Source organism: Canis lupus, chromosome 21 (assembly GCF_003254725.2).
Source record: "Canis lupus dingo isolate Sandy chromosome 21, ASM325472v2, whole genome shotgun sequence".
NCBI classification, from domain to species: Eukaryota; Metazoa; Chordata; class Mammalia; order Carnivora; family Canidae; genus Canis; species Canis lupus.
The window spans coordinates 40,156,091-40,172,858 of record NC_064263.1 but is presented as its reverse complement, the minus strand read 5'-3'; the positions used below and the strand labels follow the sequence as shown (position 1 = coordinate 40,172,858).

Genomic DNA, 16,768 nt, shown 5'->3' with positions numbered 1-16,768 from the left:
TGGGTGCATATATATTTATAATTATTTTCTTGATAAATTGCCCCTTTATCATTATATAATGATCTTCTTTGTCTCTTGTTGCTGTTTTGGGTTTAAGATCTATTCTACCCCTGTTCTCTTTCAGTTTCCACCTACACGGAATTATCTTTCTCCAATCCTTCACTGTGAGCCTACGTGTGTCCTTACAGCTGAAATAAGTTTCTTGTAGGCACCATATAGTTGGGTCTTGTTTTTTTATTTTAATTTTTAAAATTAAAAAAACTGTAATTTATTTTTAAAAGATTTTATTTATTCATGAGACACACACACACACAGAGGAAGAGACACAGGCAGAGGGAGAAGCAGGCTCCACGCAGGGAGCCCAACGTGGGACTCAATCCCGGGGCTCCAGGATCATGCCCTGAGCCAAAGGCAGATGCTCAATCATTGATCCACCCAGGCATCCCAAATTTTTTGAAAAGATTTTATTTATTCATGAGATATACATAGAAAAAGGCAGAGACATAGGCAGAGGGAGAATCAGGTTCCCTGCGGGGAGCCTGATGTGGGACTTGATCCTGGATCCCTGGGATCATGCTCTGAGTTGAAGGCAGATGCTCAACCACTGAGCCACCCAGGCACCCCTATTTAATTTATTTTTTAAAAAGATTTAATTCTCAAAAAAATAAAATAAAAAATAAAAAATAGATTATTTATTTTAGAGAGAGTGAGGGGAGGAGCAGAGGGAGAGAATCTTTAGGCAGACTTCCTGCTGAGCATGGAGCTGGACTTGGGGCTTGATCTCACAACCCATGAGATCACGACCTGAGCCAAAACCAAGAGTCAGATGCTCAACTACTGAGTCATTCAGGCACCCAGGGATCACACCCTGAGCCGAAGGCAGATGCTCAACCACTGAGCCACCCAGGTGTCCCCCATTATTTCTTTAAATAAGCTTTCTTCCCCCTTCTCTCTCTGGAACTGCATAATTCATAAATTATTTCTTTTGATGTTATGCCATAATTTCATGTAGGTTGTCTTCACTCTTTTTTTGTTCTCCTCTGACTGGATAATTTCAAAGTTCCTATCTTTTTTGTTTTCTTTAAAGATTTAATTTATTTATTTATGAGAAACACTGAGAGAGGGAGGCAGAGACACAGGCCGAGGAAGAAGCCGACTCCTCGTGGGGAGCCCAATGCAGGACTTGACCAGGGGACCAGGGGATCACGCCTTGAGCCAAAGGCAAATGCTCAACTGTTGAGTCACCCAGGCATCCCTCAAAGTTCCTATCTTCTAACTCACAGATTCTTTCTTCTTGATCCATCCTGATGTTGATATATTTTTTAAAGATTTATTTATTTGAGAGAGAGGTGGGGGAGGGCAGAGGGAGAGGGAGAGAGAGTCCCAAGCAGACTGTGCTGAGCAGAGAGCTCAACACTTGACCCAGAGATTATGACCTGGGTGGAAACTAAGAGTCTGTGGCTTAATTGACTGTGCCACTCAGGCACCCCCTGTGGATGGTTTCTTTTCTCTCTTTCTCTTTTTTTAAGATTTTATTAATTTATTCATGAGAGACAGAGAAAGAGAGAGACATAGGCAGAGGGAGAAGCAGGCTTCCCACAGGGAGCCCGATGCTGGACTCGATCCCAGGACCCCGGGATCACACACTGGGCTGAAGGCAGACGCTCAACTGCTGAGCCACCCAGACATCCATGTTGATGGTTTCTATTTCATTCATTGTATCTTCAGCTCCAGAATTTTTTTTTTTTATGATTTCTACCTGTTAAACTCATTTTGTTCATGTATTGTTTTCCTGATTTCATTGAATTATCTGTGTTTTCCTTTAGTTCAATGAGTTTCCTTAAAACAGGTATTTCAAATTATCTATTGAGTAAATTGTAGGTCTCCATATTGAGGTTGATTACTGAAAGATTATTGTGATCTCAAGTTTTGTATTGCTGTTTCTGTGTTTGAAATGGCAGTGACCTCCTCTAGTCTTTAGTAACTGCCATCTTTTTTTTTTAAATATTTTATTTATTTATTCATGAGAGACAGAGAGAGAGAGAGAGGCAGAGACACAGGCAGAGGGAGAAGCAGGCTCCACGCAGGGAGCCCGATGTGGGACTCGATCCCAGATCCCAGGATCATGCCCTGAGCCAAAGGCAGGCACTCAAATGCTGAGCCACCCAGGTGTCCCAGTAGCTGCCTTCTTCAATGCACCTAAACTTGTGTTTTTCCTCCAGCTCCGTGCTGGAACTTCTTCATTCGAAACCGGGACTTCTGCAAAGACTCTCTCATCGGTAAGTGATTATCCAAGACAGTGCTTTCCAGGGGCTCCTGGACCATGGCTGAGAGGGGTTGGGGTTGGTTCATGGGCCACTGCAGGGTCCACAGTGGGACCAAGGTATGTATGCCTATTGCCCAATGCAACATGTAGGTGAGACTCTGCCTAGGTCCCTTGACATATGGTGCTGGATTCCACGTCCTCCAGAAAAGTACTTTTGTCCATACATGGATGCCAAATTATTGTTGTTGGGGGTGGGTGGGGACACAAACAGGGGTATCTTATTCAGCCATGATGCTCCCTATACATTTTTAAAAAAAATATTTCATTTATTTATTCATGAGGCGGAGACATAGAGAGAGAAGTAGGCTCCATGCAGGGAGCCTGATACGGGACTTGATCCCGGGACTTCAGGATCATGTTCTGGGCCGAAGGCAGACACTCAACTGCTGAGCCACCCAGGCATCCCTGCTCCCTATGCATTGATAGTAGTATACCAGGGCAGCCTGAGTGGCTCAGGGAGAAGCAGGCTCCATGTAGGGAGCCCGACGTGGGACTCGATCCTGGGACTCTAGGATCACACCCCGGGCTGAAGGCGGCGCTAAACCACTGAGCCACCAGGGCTGCCCAGCTCATTGTTTCTAACAGTAGCATAGCCTCCCATTGTAGGAGTATGACATAATATAATTAACCTTTTCTTTTCTATTTAATTGAAGCATAATTGACACATGACATTATATTAGTTTCAGGCGTACAACATAATGACATATATTATGTCAATTTGTGTTTTTCCTCCATATAATGACATATCATTATATGATAATCACAATATATTAATTTTAGGTGTACAACAATATATACAAATGATATTGCAAAATATCACAATAAGTCTAGTTAACATCCATCACCATACAAACCTATTCTTTTTTGATAGATATTTAGGTTGTGTGGAATCCTTTATTAACTATTGACTGTGCTGCAGCGAATACACTGGTACACAGGTCTTTGTGTCTCTGTGTGAGCACCAATGTAAGATAAATTTCTAGTAGTGGAATAGGTAGGTCAACAAGTATATGCATTTAAGTTGTAATAGCTGTTGCCAAATTACCTTCAAAGAGGCAACCATTTTATAATCCCACCAACAAAGAATGTCTTTCTCTACAATGCACATTTTTTTGCCAATATGATATCTAAGAACTAGTATCTTAACCTTAACTTTAATCTGCATTTCTCCTATTAGGAGGTGGTTGAGTATCCTTTCATTTGTTTAGAATCCACTGGTATTACTTTTCTATGAACTATGTTCATATCCTTTGCCATTTCATTATTTTAAATTAATATTAAGAATAAAAACACAACTTTCTCATTGTCATTTGCTGAAGAACCTCCTCAAAGGCAGGAGGCCCCCTCAAACAAGTATTCAGTGGTCAAGTGGTCAGTGGTCTCCACAATCACACCAACTCCCCTTTTTTTTTTTTTAACTCGTAACAGTCTCCTTCCCCAACACCACTGTCTTCTCAAGGATGGGCACCTTTATGATCTCTTCAACATCCCATACCCTTCCCATGAGCCTGTGTTTGCTCTCCCATCCTTTCCCTCTGGGGTGCTCTCTTCTCATTCAAACCTGACCATTCTTTCTGGGCACAACTGGTTTCCACCTGCTTGGGGTGCTTTTCTGAATAACAGTGCCTAGGCTACCTAGAGTCTCCTGGGAGCCTCTCCCCACCAACTGCAGCCTATACCTCTGGAAGGTTGGGCTTGACATCTCCCAGAGTCTAGCTTCCCCTCTGTCTGCGCTCAGCATACAGGGGTGCCAGTGTGGAGTGTGTCTTAGGCACTTTTTCAACATTTATTGAACGTGTACACGAGTCAGGCACTGCTCTAAGCACCGGGAATGTGGCAGTATATGAGACAGAACTAGGTCCCTCCTCTCCGCCCTCTGACATTTTAGCCTGTTGCTGGTAGCTCAGCCTACAACATAGACAATAAGCACACACACGCACAAGGATGCCAACTAAGTGTATACACGTAATGGAATAGACAGTGGAGGGAGGAGGGAAGAGGTCCCCTTTGGATCAAAGGGGTCAGGGGAGGGATCCCCCAGGAGCTGAGATTCCAGCATAGGCCTGACTGTGAGAAGGCTCCAGCCATGTAAAGAACTTTCCAGAGGCCCCAGAGAGGCCCAGTCTGGCGCTTCTGCTCTTCTAAAGATAGAGGAGATGCAGCCGGTCCACAGCGTCTGTCACTTGACAGGAACTAAAGGCAGACAGAAGCCTAGGATCCCAGCAACTTCGGGGCTGTGTGTGTGTGTGTGGGGGGGGGGGGGGGGGGGGAGGACCCTGCACCCTCCTTCTTCGTCTCCCAGCTGCAAACCTGGGGAAATAAAATCTCGCTTGGCCGGTATTCGTGGGCCACCTGCCGGGGGCCAGGGGCCAGTTAAGCACTTTCCAGCTTTGTGACTTCACATACTCTACACGACAATCCCTCGTGATACTTACTATAAACTTTATTTTACAGCGGAAGGAAAAAAACAAAAAACAACCACCGAGGCTGCCCAATATGGATGCAACCTGTTCCGATCTGCGCGGGCCAGAAAGCGGAGTTCGGTTTCCCGGAGGCGGGAGGTCCGCGGTGGGGGTCGGGTGTGTGTGGGTTCGGGGCGCACCTGCTCCCCGGAGTTTGCCCGCCGCGCCCCGGCAGCGGCCCTGGGCCCCGCCCGGGTCTCGGCGGGGCCTCCGGGCAAGGGGCGCGCGGCGGGGCGGGGGCGGCGGGGCGGGGGCGGGGGCGGGGACGGGGACGGGGACCGGGACGGGGACAAAGGCCGCGGCCGCCGCGCTCGGGTCGGGCCGAGTCCCGCGGCCGTGCAGGCGCTCGGGGCTCCCGGGACCAAGCCGCGCGCCGCGATGGAGCGCCCCGGGGCGCCGCGGGGGCCCGCGCAGGCCGAGCCCGCCGCCCCGCCCCCTCCCCCCCCGCCCCCGCCCCCGCCCCCTCCCCCTCTCCCGGCGGCGGCGGCGGCGGCTCCGCGCTCGGCGAACATGGCGGCGGCGGTCGGGCGGGACACTTTACCTGAGCACTGGTCCTACGGCGTGTGCCGGGACGGCCGCGTCTTCTTCATCGAGTGCGGCGCGGGGGCGCGGGCGGGGGCGCGGGCGGGGGCGGGGGCGCGGCGGGGGCGCGGCGGCGGCGCTAACAGGTGCACCTCTCTCCGCAGCGACGAGCTCCGCCGCACCACCTGGCTGCACCCGCGCACCGGGGAGCCCGTCAACTCGGGCCACATGATCCGCTCAGGTGGGGGCCGGGCCGGCGGGGGCTGGGGGCTGGGGGCTGGGGGCTGGGGGCGCCCGGGGGCTCCAGGTTGACCCGGCTCTCTTGCTTCCCGCAGACCTGCCCCGCGGCTGGGAGGAGGGCTTCACGGAGGAGGGCGCCAGCTACTTCATCGAGTGAGTGGCCCGCGCGCCGCGCCGCTTCCCGCCCGCACCTGTGCTGTGCGCGGGGTCCCCGCCGTCCCCGCCCGCGCGGCCCGAGAGGCTGGGCGCGCACAGAGCCGCGGCCGCGCCCCGCTGGGGTCCTGGGCGCGGGGTCCGGGCGGGGCCGCCGGCTGCCCCCCCCCCCAGCACCCCGGGTCCTGCACCCGGGCGGGATTCGGGCGCGGGGTTAGGGCCCCGGCGGCGGCGGCGCGGGCTGGGCCCGTGGAGCTAGGACTTGCGCCCGGGGTCCCGGACGGAGCGCGGCGGGGAGAGGCGCAGGGAACCCCCGGGAGAGGCCTCGGGCGTCCACCTGGTTCCTGGGGCGACGGTGCGGCGTCGGGACCGCGCCCCCTCCCCGCCTGGAGCGCGGGGTGCGGGGTGCGGGGTGCGGTGGGGGCGGGGAGGGAGCCCCTCAGCCCGAGGTGCTGCTCGGACCCCCGCGGCGCCCGGCGGGACGGTCACTCCTGCCCCCTGGAGCCGAGCGGCACTCGTTCAGGCAAAGCCCGCGGGCGTCGCGCCCCGCCGGTGGCCGCGGACCCGGGCGTGCGGAGCTGCGGCCCCGGGGCTAGGTTAGGGCCCCGCCCCGCCGCCCCCGCGCTCCGGCCCGAACTTTCCCGCGCGCGGCGGGTACCTGTTGTCTCGCTGGAGCACCCGGCCGGCGTGCTCGCCAGTCGACCCCCGGCAGTCGGAAGCTGCGCTTGGTCCTCAGCCCGGGGCCTGGCACAGAGTAGGCCCTCGGGAAATCCTCGTGTGCGGAATGAATGAACTAGCCAAGGGCTGCGGCTGGACGGTGGTCTGACAAGTAGCGTCACTTGGGGGGGAAGGGGGGGCTGCGAGTCCACCAGCTCGAAGCGCTGCTCGTCAGTAGTAGAGCAGCATAGTCGGAGCTTGATGGTCTCGGAAGATCCTGGATCCCCCCTCCCTACTTTGGGCTCTTGCAGGATGTTTGAAATCCTGGTGGATGAGATGTGTACAACTGAACACTAGGGCTCTGGCTGGGGTCCTGCCTCATGTCTGTGTTTGAGAGAGAAGTTGGGGAGCTGGTGAAGACCTCAGAGCCCCTCAGTCATGGGCCTGGCTGGTCATAACTGCATTTATTAATATTTATTAGATTTCTCCTCGTGTGCCACACATTATTCTAAGCATTGGAACCACAGAAGTGAGTAAGGCAGACAAGGTCTGGATGCTCAGGGGGCTTGCAGTCTAGTGGGGAGAGGGAGCAGAAAATAAGTTAAAAACCAAGAATAGGATCCCTGCGTGGCGCAGCGGTTTGGCGCCTGCCTTTGGCCCGGGGCGCGATCCTGGAGACTCAGGATCGAATCCCACGTCGGGCTCCCGGTGCATGGAGCCTGCTTCTCCCTCTGCCTGTGTCTCTGCCTCTCTCTCTCTCTCTCTCTCTGTGTGTGTGACTATCATAAATAAATAAAAATTTATTTAAAACAAAACAAAACAAAACAAGAATAGGGCAGCCCCATGGCTCAGCGGTTTAGCGCCGCCTTTAGCCCAGGGCGTGATCCTGGAGACCCAGGATCCAGTCCCACGTCCAGCTTCCTGCATGGAGTCTGCTTCTCCCTTTGCCTGTGTCTGTGCCTCTCTTCTCTCTCTCTCTGCGTCTCTCGTAAATAAATAAATAAAATCTTAAAAAAAAAAAAGAATAATGTCAATGGTGACTACTGTGCAGAAAATTAAAATAACGTAGTGTGATATCAAGTGACTGAGTAGTGGTGTTGGATTGAGAGGTCAGTAGTGGTGTTTCTCAATAGGTGACATTTATGGTAAAATTTGAATGACAGGGAAGAGCCATCTTTGTGTTGATGAGACGGCAAAGCATTTCTGGAGGAGACCAGCCAGGGCAAGGGCTTCAAGGCAGAAAGAGCTTCAAGTTCAAAGAACCGAGAGGCCAGTGTGGCTGGAATGTGGTGAGCAAGGGAGAAAGTAGCAAGAGAAGAGGTTACAGATAGGAGAGAGCAAATGGTGTAGAACTTTATGAGCCAGGGCAGGGAGTTTTTAAACTTTATTCTAAGCCCAGTGGGAAATCACTAGGGGAGGGGGGTGTTAAGCAGAGGAGCAATGTGATTTGATATGCATTTTTAGAAAGATCATGCTACCTGCTGTATAGTGGACTCTATGTAGGTGGGTAACTGTAGCGGGCAGGGTAGTAGTAGCGGGTTGTTGCTGTAGTCCAGGCAAGAGTACATGATGACTTGACTGAGGGTGTGGCCCTGCAGATGAAGGGAAGTGGTCATATTCAGGCTTGTTGATTTGGATGCAGTCTGTGAGAGGAAGAGAAAAGACGACTCCCAGAGGCTTGAGCACCTGAGTGGATGGTACTCATATCACTCAGATGGGAGGGCTGGGGGGAGGAGCAGCTTTGGAGTGAGGGAGCGCATAAGATCTTGTCTTGACATTTGAGATATGAGTATGTCAGGTAGTCGGATGGATGTATCTGAAGCTCAGGAGAGAGAGAGAGAGGACTGCAGAGGTGTATTTGAGTATTATAGGTGGTATTCAAGGCCACAGGATTGGTTGAACTCACCTTGGAAGAGAGTGTAGACAGGAAAGATGACCTAAGCCTTGAGACATAGCAGTGTTTAGAGGTTGGGAAAAGAGGTGGATCTAGCAAAGGAGATTGAGAAGTTAGGAGAAACCCCAGTAGAATGAGGGGTTCATAGAAGCTTAAAGGACAGAACCTGACTGGAGTAGGTGGATGGGAAAATATGGGGTGCAGAGTTGGGGTCATAAGTACAGGTGAACCTTTTGGGTAATTTTCTTATGAAGAGGGTTTGAGACATTCACTGAGGATTGGGGAGGTTGTGGGTTTGAGGTGGGGGAGGTGTCCTGTTTATTTAGTGGGGAGATGAGAGAGCATGTTTTGTTCCTTGGGAATGATCCAGTAGAGAGAGAGAAATGGATGATGCAGGAAGGAGATAGGGCAGTTCCTGGAGCAGTGTCTCTGACAAGGTGAGAGGGGGGATCCAGGGCTTAGGTTTCAGTGGTCCCAGCTGGGAACAGGGCCTTTTTTTTTTTTTTTTTAAAGATTTTATTTATTTATTCATGAAAGACACAGAGAGAGAGGCGGAGACACAGGCAGAGGGAGAAGCAGGCTCCTCGGAGGCAGCTCGATGCGGGATCCCAGGACCCTGGGATCACACCCTGAGCTGAAGGCGGATGCCCAACCACTGAGCCACCCAGGCATCCTTGGAACAGGGCCTTTCATCTGCATGACAGGAGGGAGGGATGCTCATGCCAGAGCCCATGCTAGGAGGTTGGCAGGTTTGGTGAGGGGAGATGTGGGTATTTCTGTCTGATGGTATCTGTCTTTTCCATGAAGTACTAGGCTGGGGGAGTACTAAGTCTTGAGCTGGGGGGCTTGAGGGCTGGGTAGAACTCTGTCAGCCATTGCCACAGCCCCCTGACCTTCTCTCTTTTGCTGACTCTTCTGTGGTGACTCCGTGAAGTTCCTAGTGATTATCCTATAGCAAGCCCTGGCTCCCCACTCCCCAGGGTCATCCCAGGCCTAGGGAAAGCAGCGTGTGACAGGTCCCCGACCTTCAAAGGCCAGCCATACAGGGGGGCTGGGACACTGTGGCAGCCAACTGTGTTTTCTTGCTCCTTCTGAGACAACTTTTGTTTTTTTTTAAAGATTTTATTTATTTATTCATGAGACACACACACAGAGGCAGAGACATAGGCAGAGGGAGAAGCAGGGTCCTTATAGGGAGCCTGATGTGGGACTCTATCCTGGGACCCCAGGATCACGACCTGAGCCGAAGGTGCCCCCTGAGACAACTTCTTGAGAGACTGAGGGTTTGGGAGTAATTGTTCTCCTTTTCCTTACATAAAAAAATCAGTCAGTCAGCTTTCTTAGATTTGCTGTGATAATTTCAGAATGTTCTATTTTTGGGGGTTCTTCTTCTAATGTGGCTCAGTTAGAGGGACAAAGCATTGGGACAGCTGGTTTTATTTTCCCCAGTGGGTCCTTGGTCTGGAAAGTTGTGTAAGGTTTTCAGGATGTATCACTTGCTCCTGATATTTAGTGGATGTTTGGTACTCTTCAGTGTACATTTCTTTCTTTATTTTTTATAGTTTCTTTTAATACAAGATTCTTTAACTCTGCTGTACTTAAGAAAATCCAGTCTCATGACCCTGAGCTCAAGAGCCTCATGCTTTACCAACTGAGCCAGCCGCCCCGGAGTACATTTTTAAGCAGAAAAACTTGAGCTAAGGCAGGTGCATTTTAATTTTGATTTCTGCACTTGAGTTCAATTTTGGATTAGGGGCAAAACATAAAAGGAGTTTACTCCTGGTTCCCCTAATTCTAGACTTGGTGATGCTGATATCCTCTTTAAGAAGACTTATACTCTAGGAGCACCTGGGTGACTCAGTTGGTTAAGCCTCTGCCTTTGGCTCAGGCCATGATCCTGGGGTCTTGGGATTGATCCCCACATGAGGCTCACTGCTCAGTGGGAGTCTACTTCTCCCCCTGCCCCTCTCTCTTTCTTGCTTTCTCTCTCTCTCTCTCAAATAAATAAATAAAATCTTTTAAAAATATATGTATTTATTCATGAGAGAGAGAGAGAGAGAGAGAGAGAAAGAGAGAGAGGCAGAGACACAGGCGGAGGGAGAAGCAGGCTCCATGCAGGGAGCCTGATGTGGGACTCGATCCCGGGTCTCCAGGACCACACCCTGGGCCGAAGGCGACGCTAAACCGCTGAGCCACCTGGGCTGCCCAAGACATTAATTATTAATTAGTAAAAGAAATTTGGCAGAGGAGCCTTTTCAAATATGAGATCCATGAGGGTAAAGTTCTAGAACAGGTCTTGTGAGGAAGAGTGTTAGCACTGGGCTGGTTTTCGGGGGTTTTGTGGCACTCTGTGGGTTGGGTTCTCCTTACAGCAGGCTTTGTATAGGTCCTGAGTCAATAAAGAGGATGAATGGAGAGAAGAGGGGGTGTTGGCCACCCTGTCTGGACCAAGGTTGTCGCTTGAAGACTGGTACCCTGTTCTACATCTCTGAGACTTGGTGCTGGGCTCTGAATAGGGTCTTGGTATTTATTGAAGCAGTAGTGTTTTAAGGGACTCAGTGAGTTTAGTAGTTATTCCAGGTTTTAGAAAACTTGCTGGAGAGGAGATCAGGGGTTAGGAGAGGCTGGGTAAGGTGACAGAAGCAAAGCAACTAGGAACCATGCCTGTCAAGGCTGGTTCTTGGATCCCAGCCCTCCTAGAGATAGTTGCTTGCTGCCAAGAACAGCATTTGAAGGAAGAACCTGGCCTCCTGTGGCTCCTTCACCTCATAACCTCATGCTCTGCATCTGGGGAATGGGACATCTGTTGGCATTCCCTCCCTAATTCTCTCCCTCCCTGGTTGCCAGGCCCTGGAGTCCTCTGTGAGTTGGCTCTAGGGTTTGGGCAGAAAGCAGCTGATTACACAAGGTCTCTTCTAACTTTAAGTCCCTTGGTTTTAGCTTTGGAGATTTACAGGGGCATCCTATGTAGGTGTCATTCTCCTTGTGGGTGTCCAGCCCCAAGTGAGGCCAGTGAGGCTCTTGGGAAAGACTTTTCTGAGGCTTAGACCAAGACTGACTTTTCCCTCTCTAGTTCTTTGGACCACAGCAGGTCCTGTGTGGCTACATGATTTGCAGGACTCAGTGAAAAAAGAAAGTGCAAGGCTACTTGTTCTAAAAACCTGGAAAAAGGTGCCCACTAAAGATATTAAAGTGTAAACCTTTTCCCTTTCTTCTGTAGTTTCCCCCCCCCAGTTTTTCATGGTGTTTTTTAATTTGCTATTCAAAGTCAAAAAATCAAATTATTAGCATGACTCTCAGGTTCATCTCTGTTTTGTGGAATATTTTGAATGCAAACATCTGGGTGATGACCTTGTGTGCTGAGCCACCACCAGCACCACCATGCTCACTCCAAGATAGCACAAGGTAAGAGTACTGGTTCTCAGTCTCTCCTGGACAGGCATGAGGAGCAGGGAGGCTGTGTGGGGCTTGGGGTTCTAGGTACCTGGGAATAGGTAGTTAAGACCTTGTCCCATAGAGGCAGGGAGTTGGGACCACTCTTGAGCCAAGGCTTTAAGCCTCCTTCAGAAGAGTTACTTTTCTAGAGATAATGCTAAGTATGTACAGTGTGTTTTTGTATTCAGCAAACCCATTTTCTCTGAAATTAAAAGGAAAGAGGAATTGGGGAATGAAGGCTAAACCAGGGAAGACAGAAGGTCCAGAGGGGTACCCCAATGGGGCGTAGGCACCAAGTACAGAAGGCCCTTTGGAAAAGTCTGTGAATACTGGAAGGCCCAGGAAGGTGCCCTCCTGAGATTTAATTATGCCATCATCCAAGGGACAGTTTTCCAGGCCCCCCCTTTATTTCCTGTCTGCCACATTTTTCTCCCCAGAGAAATGTTAAACTTCATGTTAGTGGAATTCGTCTTGTAGAGTGCCAAACTTTTGGTTCATTTATTTGCCCTCTTTCTCATTTGTCATCTTTCTCATTGCCTGGAACAGCAGTTCCAGAAACTTGATTTCAAACCAGAAAGCAACAATTCTGCAAAGAATTTCTGGGAAATGGCGGCTCACATCTATTTAAAATGGAAATGCTGAAACCTCTTGTTGAAGGTTAAGAAAAGCTTCCCCCAGCTTGGCCAGTTTTGGCATAATCCCACACTTTACGTTTCATTTCCTGGTTGTTTTATCAAGAGTGAAAACTGGCTCAGGGATTGAAGTGTTAGGTCCTGTACAAAAGGAACAACAGCGGTGTTGTGCAGAAAGCAGAAGGAAGGATTAGGAGCCGTGATTTGTACCACGCTCTCAAAACCATCCCAGAAAAGATCTGGGAAAACCTCTTTAGGAGAAACGGTTGCAAGTTGCTCTTAAGGCTGTTTACCCCTGAGCCGGGTGTGCTTCAGAGAAAGGACAGGGGAGGGTGGTGAGGAGAGGTGCTATGCCCAATTTCCAATGCTGTGTGTATGGAGAGGGTGTGTGGAGGTTTCACGTGCATTGGTGGAACTCTATTCTCATGATATTTATGGGAGGAAACTTTGGGCTTCTTAAAATAGGGCTTCAGGGGGATCCCTGGGTGGTGCAGCGGTTTAGCGCCTACCTTTGGCCCAGGGCACGATCCTGGAGACCCGGGATCGAATCCCACGTTGGGCTCCCGATTGCATGGAGCCTGCTTCTCCCTCTGCCTGTGTCTCTGCCTCTCTCTCTCCCTCTCTTTGTGACTATCATAAATAAATAAAAATTAAAAAAAATAAAATAAACTAGGGCTTCGGGAAAATGGAGTCTACTTGAGAAAGCACATCAGAATGTGGACTGTTTGGTGATTTAATGAGGTGCTTGCTCCAGTTTTCCCATCTCTTCGGAAGACAGCATGGGTTAGAATCTCTGCTCAGTAAACTGGCATGGTGTCTTAGGTAAATATTGGCAGAGGGAGAAACACGGAGGAATATGGTTTTATTTGCCTGTTGCTTTTAAATGGCTGTCAAAACATTTGTTCCCAATTTTCTGAAATGACAAGTGTTTGGGGTTAATGTTTTATTGTTTACAGAGTGCTTCACGAACATTATCTGGTTGGAGGCTCACAGTTATTGCATTTTTTAGTGCAGAAAAGTGGGCTCAGAGCGATTAAGTGACTTCGTAAAGCCTCACGCTGTGTTAGTTCAGCCTCTTCAGAGTGCGGAGAAGAGGTGGACATGTGTTGTCTCAGTCCCAGGATTCTCAGACTTTGCAACCACAGCTGAGTGTCAGAAGAGGATGAAGGCGAACTTGCCTGGGAGATTGGATGGTAGGAAACGTCATCAAAATGTGGGTACTACCCAAAAATTTATGTAGACTTATTATAAAATCTCTTTCCATATCTTCCATTAAGATCAGTGCTTTGGCAGGATGTATCATGTTCATTGTATGGCTTTGTGTTTTCCTGAACAGAAATATGTATTCCCGGGACACCAATTCCCCTGTTCATTTTTTTTTTTTAAAGGTTTTATTTATTCATGAGAGACACAGAGAGAGAGAGAGAGAGAGAGAGAGAAAGGCAGAGACACAGGCAGAGGGAGAAGCAGGTTCCACTCAGGGAGCCTGATGTGGGATTCGATCCTGGGACTCCAGAATCATGCCCTGGGCTGAGCCACCCAGGGATCCCTCCCCTGTTCATTTTAAGGGACAGGGGAGTGTGGGGACTGCTCATTGGCCTTCCAGCCTCTCTGGGCCATACATCTCCAAAGGGGGACGTATAGGCCCTGAGGAAGACATTAGCAGCTGTTGTGACCTCGGGTCATTTTTTGCCTGGACTGAGTTGTGTCAGACCTCCTCTCTGTCTCCCATCCAGCCTACTCTGGGTCACTTGGATGCTGGCTGGGTTTTTCTAGAAGCCAGAGCATAGCCAGGCAGCTTTATCATGCAGAAAAATGTATAGGTACTGTGTATGTGGTGGTTGTGTGTGTGTGTGGAGGTGGTGTAGGAGCATTGGCTCTGGATTTCCAGCTTCTGACTCCAGTTCCACCAGTTAAAGCTCCTTGTCCTTGGTAGGTTACCTACTCCCTTTAAGCCTTGCATCCTCACCAATGAAATGGGGATCAATGTGGGGATTACATTAATTATTTAATGGAAAATGTGCCAAGCAAGTGCTAGTACAAATGCCCAGTAAATGTGAGTTTCTTTTTGTACAACCACACAACTATGAGATGGGGTGGAAATGTGAATTCTGAATCCCAATTGCGTTCAACTGCTGCTGGAGATATCTGGTACCCTCGAACTGGGGTTGCCTGGGTCAGGAGCATGCAAACTGTAGGACTCAACTCAGGATTTGGACCAATAAAAACTATAACCATTATGGTTATTAGAAGGATGTCCTCATTCTTGGGAGATACGGAAGTATCAGCTCCAAAAGGTTGAGAGAAAACTCGTGTGTGTGTGTGTGTGTGTGTGTGTGTTTGTTTTGAGGGGAGCAGATGATAGAGCAGATGGAGCAACGTGTTAACCATGGGTGAGGCTGGGTGAGGGGTGCTGTTCTTGCACTTTTTCACTAAGTTTAAAATGATTTCCAAATTAAAAATTAAAAAAACAACACTAACCTTGACCATCAGGGCTATGCTGTCCCAAGGCCACAGTACCTTGTCCAGGCTGCAGGGACCTAGGGACCAAGAGCCCAGGGTAATGAGGTGTGAAAACGCTCCTGAGTTGGCTGTTTCCTGGGCATTTAGAAGGCTGCACAGATGTCTGCTCTTTAATCTGGGTAGCCACCTGGTTATCGGCTCTGACTGCTGAAGGACAGACTTATGGTCTGGTACTGCCTGGGCCACAGATGTCAACAGTAATAATCTTCATGGTACTCTATAGTTGAAAAACACATACATTCCTTTTAGAGGCAGGTATTCTTATTATCTTTTTAGCTTCATTTTACAGATCAAGCAGTGGAGGCTGGGGGAGGGACAGGGGTTAAAAGATCTAACTGATGCCAGAGCATCAGTAGGGGAGCTGCAACTTAGAACCTGAGTCATCTTGGCTCCACATTTGTGTACTGTTTCTACCATGGTGTCTTCTGACTCCCATTGCCACTCCCTCTATACTGAATCCTCCCCCCAAATTGGTCTTCTGTACTTTCCCTCACGACCCTTTGGGCCTCATTCAGAAAGTCTCCTGCAGGGTAGATGAGTGATGGGTGGATTGGATGGTCCCTAGGCAGGACAGGGGGCAGGTCCCTGGTGCTCTGGGAGAGTGCCCCCCCCCCCCCGCCCCCGTACCATGTCAGCTGACCACAGCTTAGGGGCTGATGAGCCTCTTAAGCCTGCTTATAGCCAGGCCGTCTCTTTCAGCTTCTGCCAGAAGAGTGTTTCCAGCGTCACGGCCAGTGTTCTCAGGGTTTCTCAGGGGCTTTTTCTGCCAAGGTTGAGCCCTGACCCTCTCGAGGTCTGACAGCTTGGAGTTAGCATGCAGTCTCTTTTAGAGGCTGCTGGCTGCCTCTTGTGCTTCCCTGGAACAGTCAACAGTGCAGGTGGGGTGCAGTGCGCTCAGGGGTGGAGGAGGCAGAGGGCCCATTCAAGCCCTCTACCCAGGCCCCTGGCTACACAACCTCCAGTGTTCTCTCCCCCTGGGTAAAGTGGGAGGTGAGACAGTCTCCTTCCCAGGAGGAGTAGAGCCAGAGCAATGTTGTAGGTTAGTGCAGTCACCTTTGCAACGATCATATCCTCTTTACTTACAAACTGTGTTGTCTGTGGATGTCCACAGATGGAACCAGTGGGCCACCTTGAAGAGTGGTGAACACCTTATTGGAGGGACAGTTAAATGAGAGGCTTTTGTTCCAGGATTCATCTGTTGGGTCACCAGACTCTGATGAAGCATGTGCTATATGCCAGTTTCCACACTGGGTGCTGTGAAGAGAAATAGCTAACATCATCTCTGCCCTTCAGCCGTGCCCAGTCCAGGAGGAGAGAGGGACACTAGACAATTTCAGTATAGGTGACTGGGGGTGGGGGCCCTGAGGACAGGCCCTAGGGAGCTTCAGAGGTTGAATGTGAGAAAGGCCAGGCAGCCATGGGGCAGAGCAATGGGCAGCCCAAGGCAAGAGAGGCCATTGGAGGAAATTAGGAACTAGGGGCTGTGGGCGAAGGTAAAGTATGTGTGTGCTTGTCTGTGTCTTGAAGAGCCCGGTGCTGAGTTGAGGCATAGGGATTGGGTCTGGATAATACTCTTCACTAGTAGCTGGGCTTCAGGAGAGTGGTGTAATTGGGGATATTGTCCTAGGGGTTCCCCGACTCCAGTGTCTGAGGGGTGATGCTGCTTGGGGGTTATAAAACATGAATTCTGGAGTCTGAGTACCAGGGTCTCTGCAGCCGGCTTAGACAGGTCACTTAAGCCTCTTCAGAGGTTTCTTCATCTGTAGAATGGGGACAACGACTCTACTGTTGACTTAAGGATAGTGCCTGGCAAATTGCACTTGCTGTGTAAGAATGAACTATTATTATTACTACTCCTAGAAAGGAAGCCTGTTTCTGTGGTGAAGTGTGGCACAGTCAGGAGAGAGCTGTGGTTCATTGTTTT

The 16,768-nt window shown here is 50.1% G+C and overlaps 1 protein-coding gene and 1 long non-coding RNA gene across 18 annotated transcripts in view; one reads left to right on the top strand and one right to left on the bottom strand.

Annotated features, from left to right (window-relative positions):
* The window catches only part of LOC112667691 (uncharacterized), a 32,876-nt gene extending 27,465 nt beyond the window's left edge, over nt 1-5,411 (bottom strand). For both annotated transcript variants that reach the window (XR_003141249.3, XR_007404731.1), the window contains exon 1: nt 5,330-5,411. This is a non-coding gene — a long non-coding RNA (uncharacterized LOC112667691). The remainder of the gene's footprint in view (nt 1-5,329) is intronic.
* PLEKHA7 (pleckstrin homology domain containing A7) overlaps nt 5,246-16,768 on the top strand; it is a 219,632-nt gene continuing 208,109 nt past the window's right edge. For all 16 annotated transcript variants that reach the window (XR_007404730.1, XR_007404729.1, XM_049099106.1 and 13 more), the window contains exons 1-3: nt 5,246-5,381; nt 5,475-5,551; nt 5,646-5,703. Coding sequence is in view for 14 of the 16 variants with exons in the window: in XM_049099106.1 (XP_048955063.1) it covers nt 5,299-5,381; nt 5,475-5,551; nt 5,646-5,703 (218 nt within the window). In the remaining 2 variants the exon portion in view is untranslated. The remainder of the gene's footprint in view (nt 5,382-5,474; nt 5,552-5,645; nt 5,704-16,768) is intronic.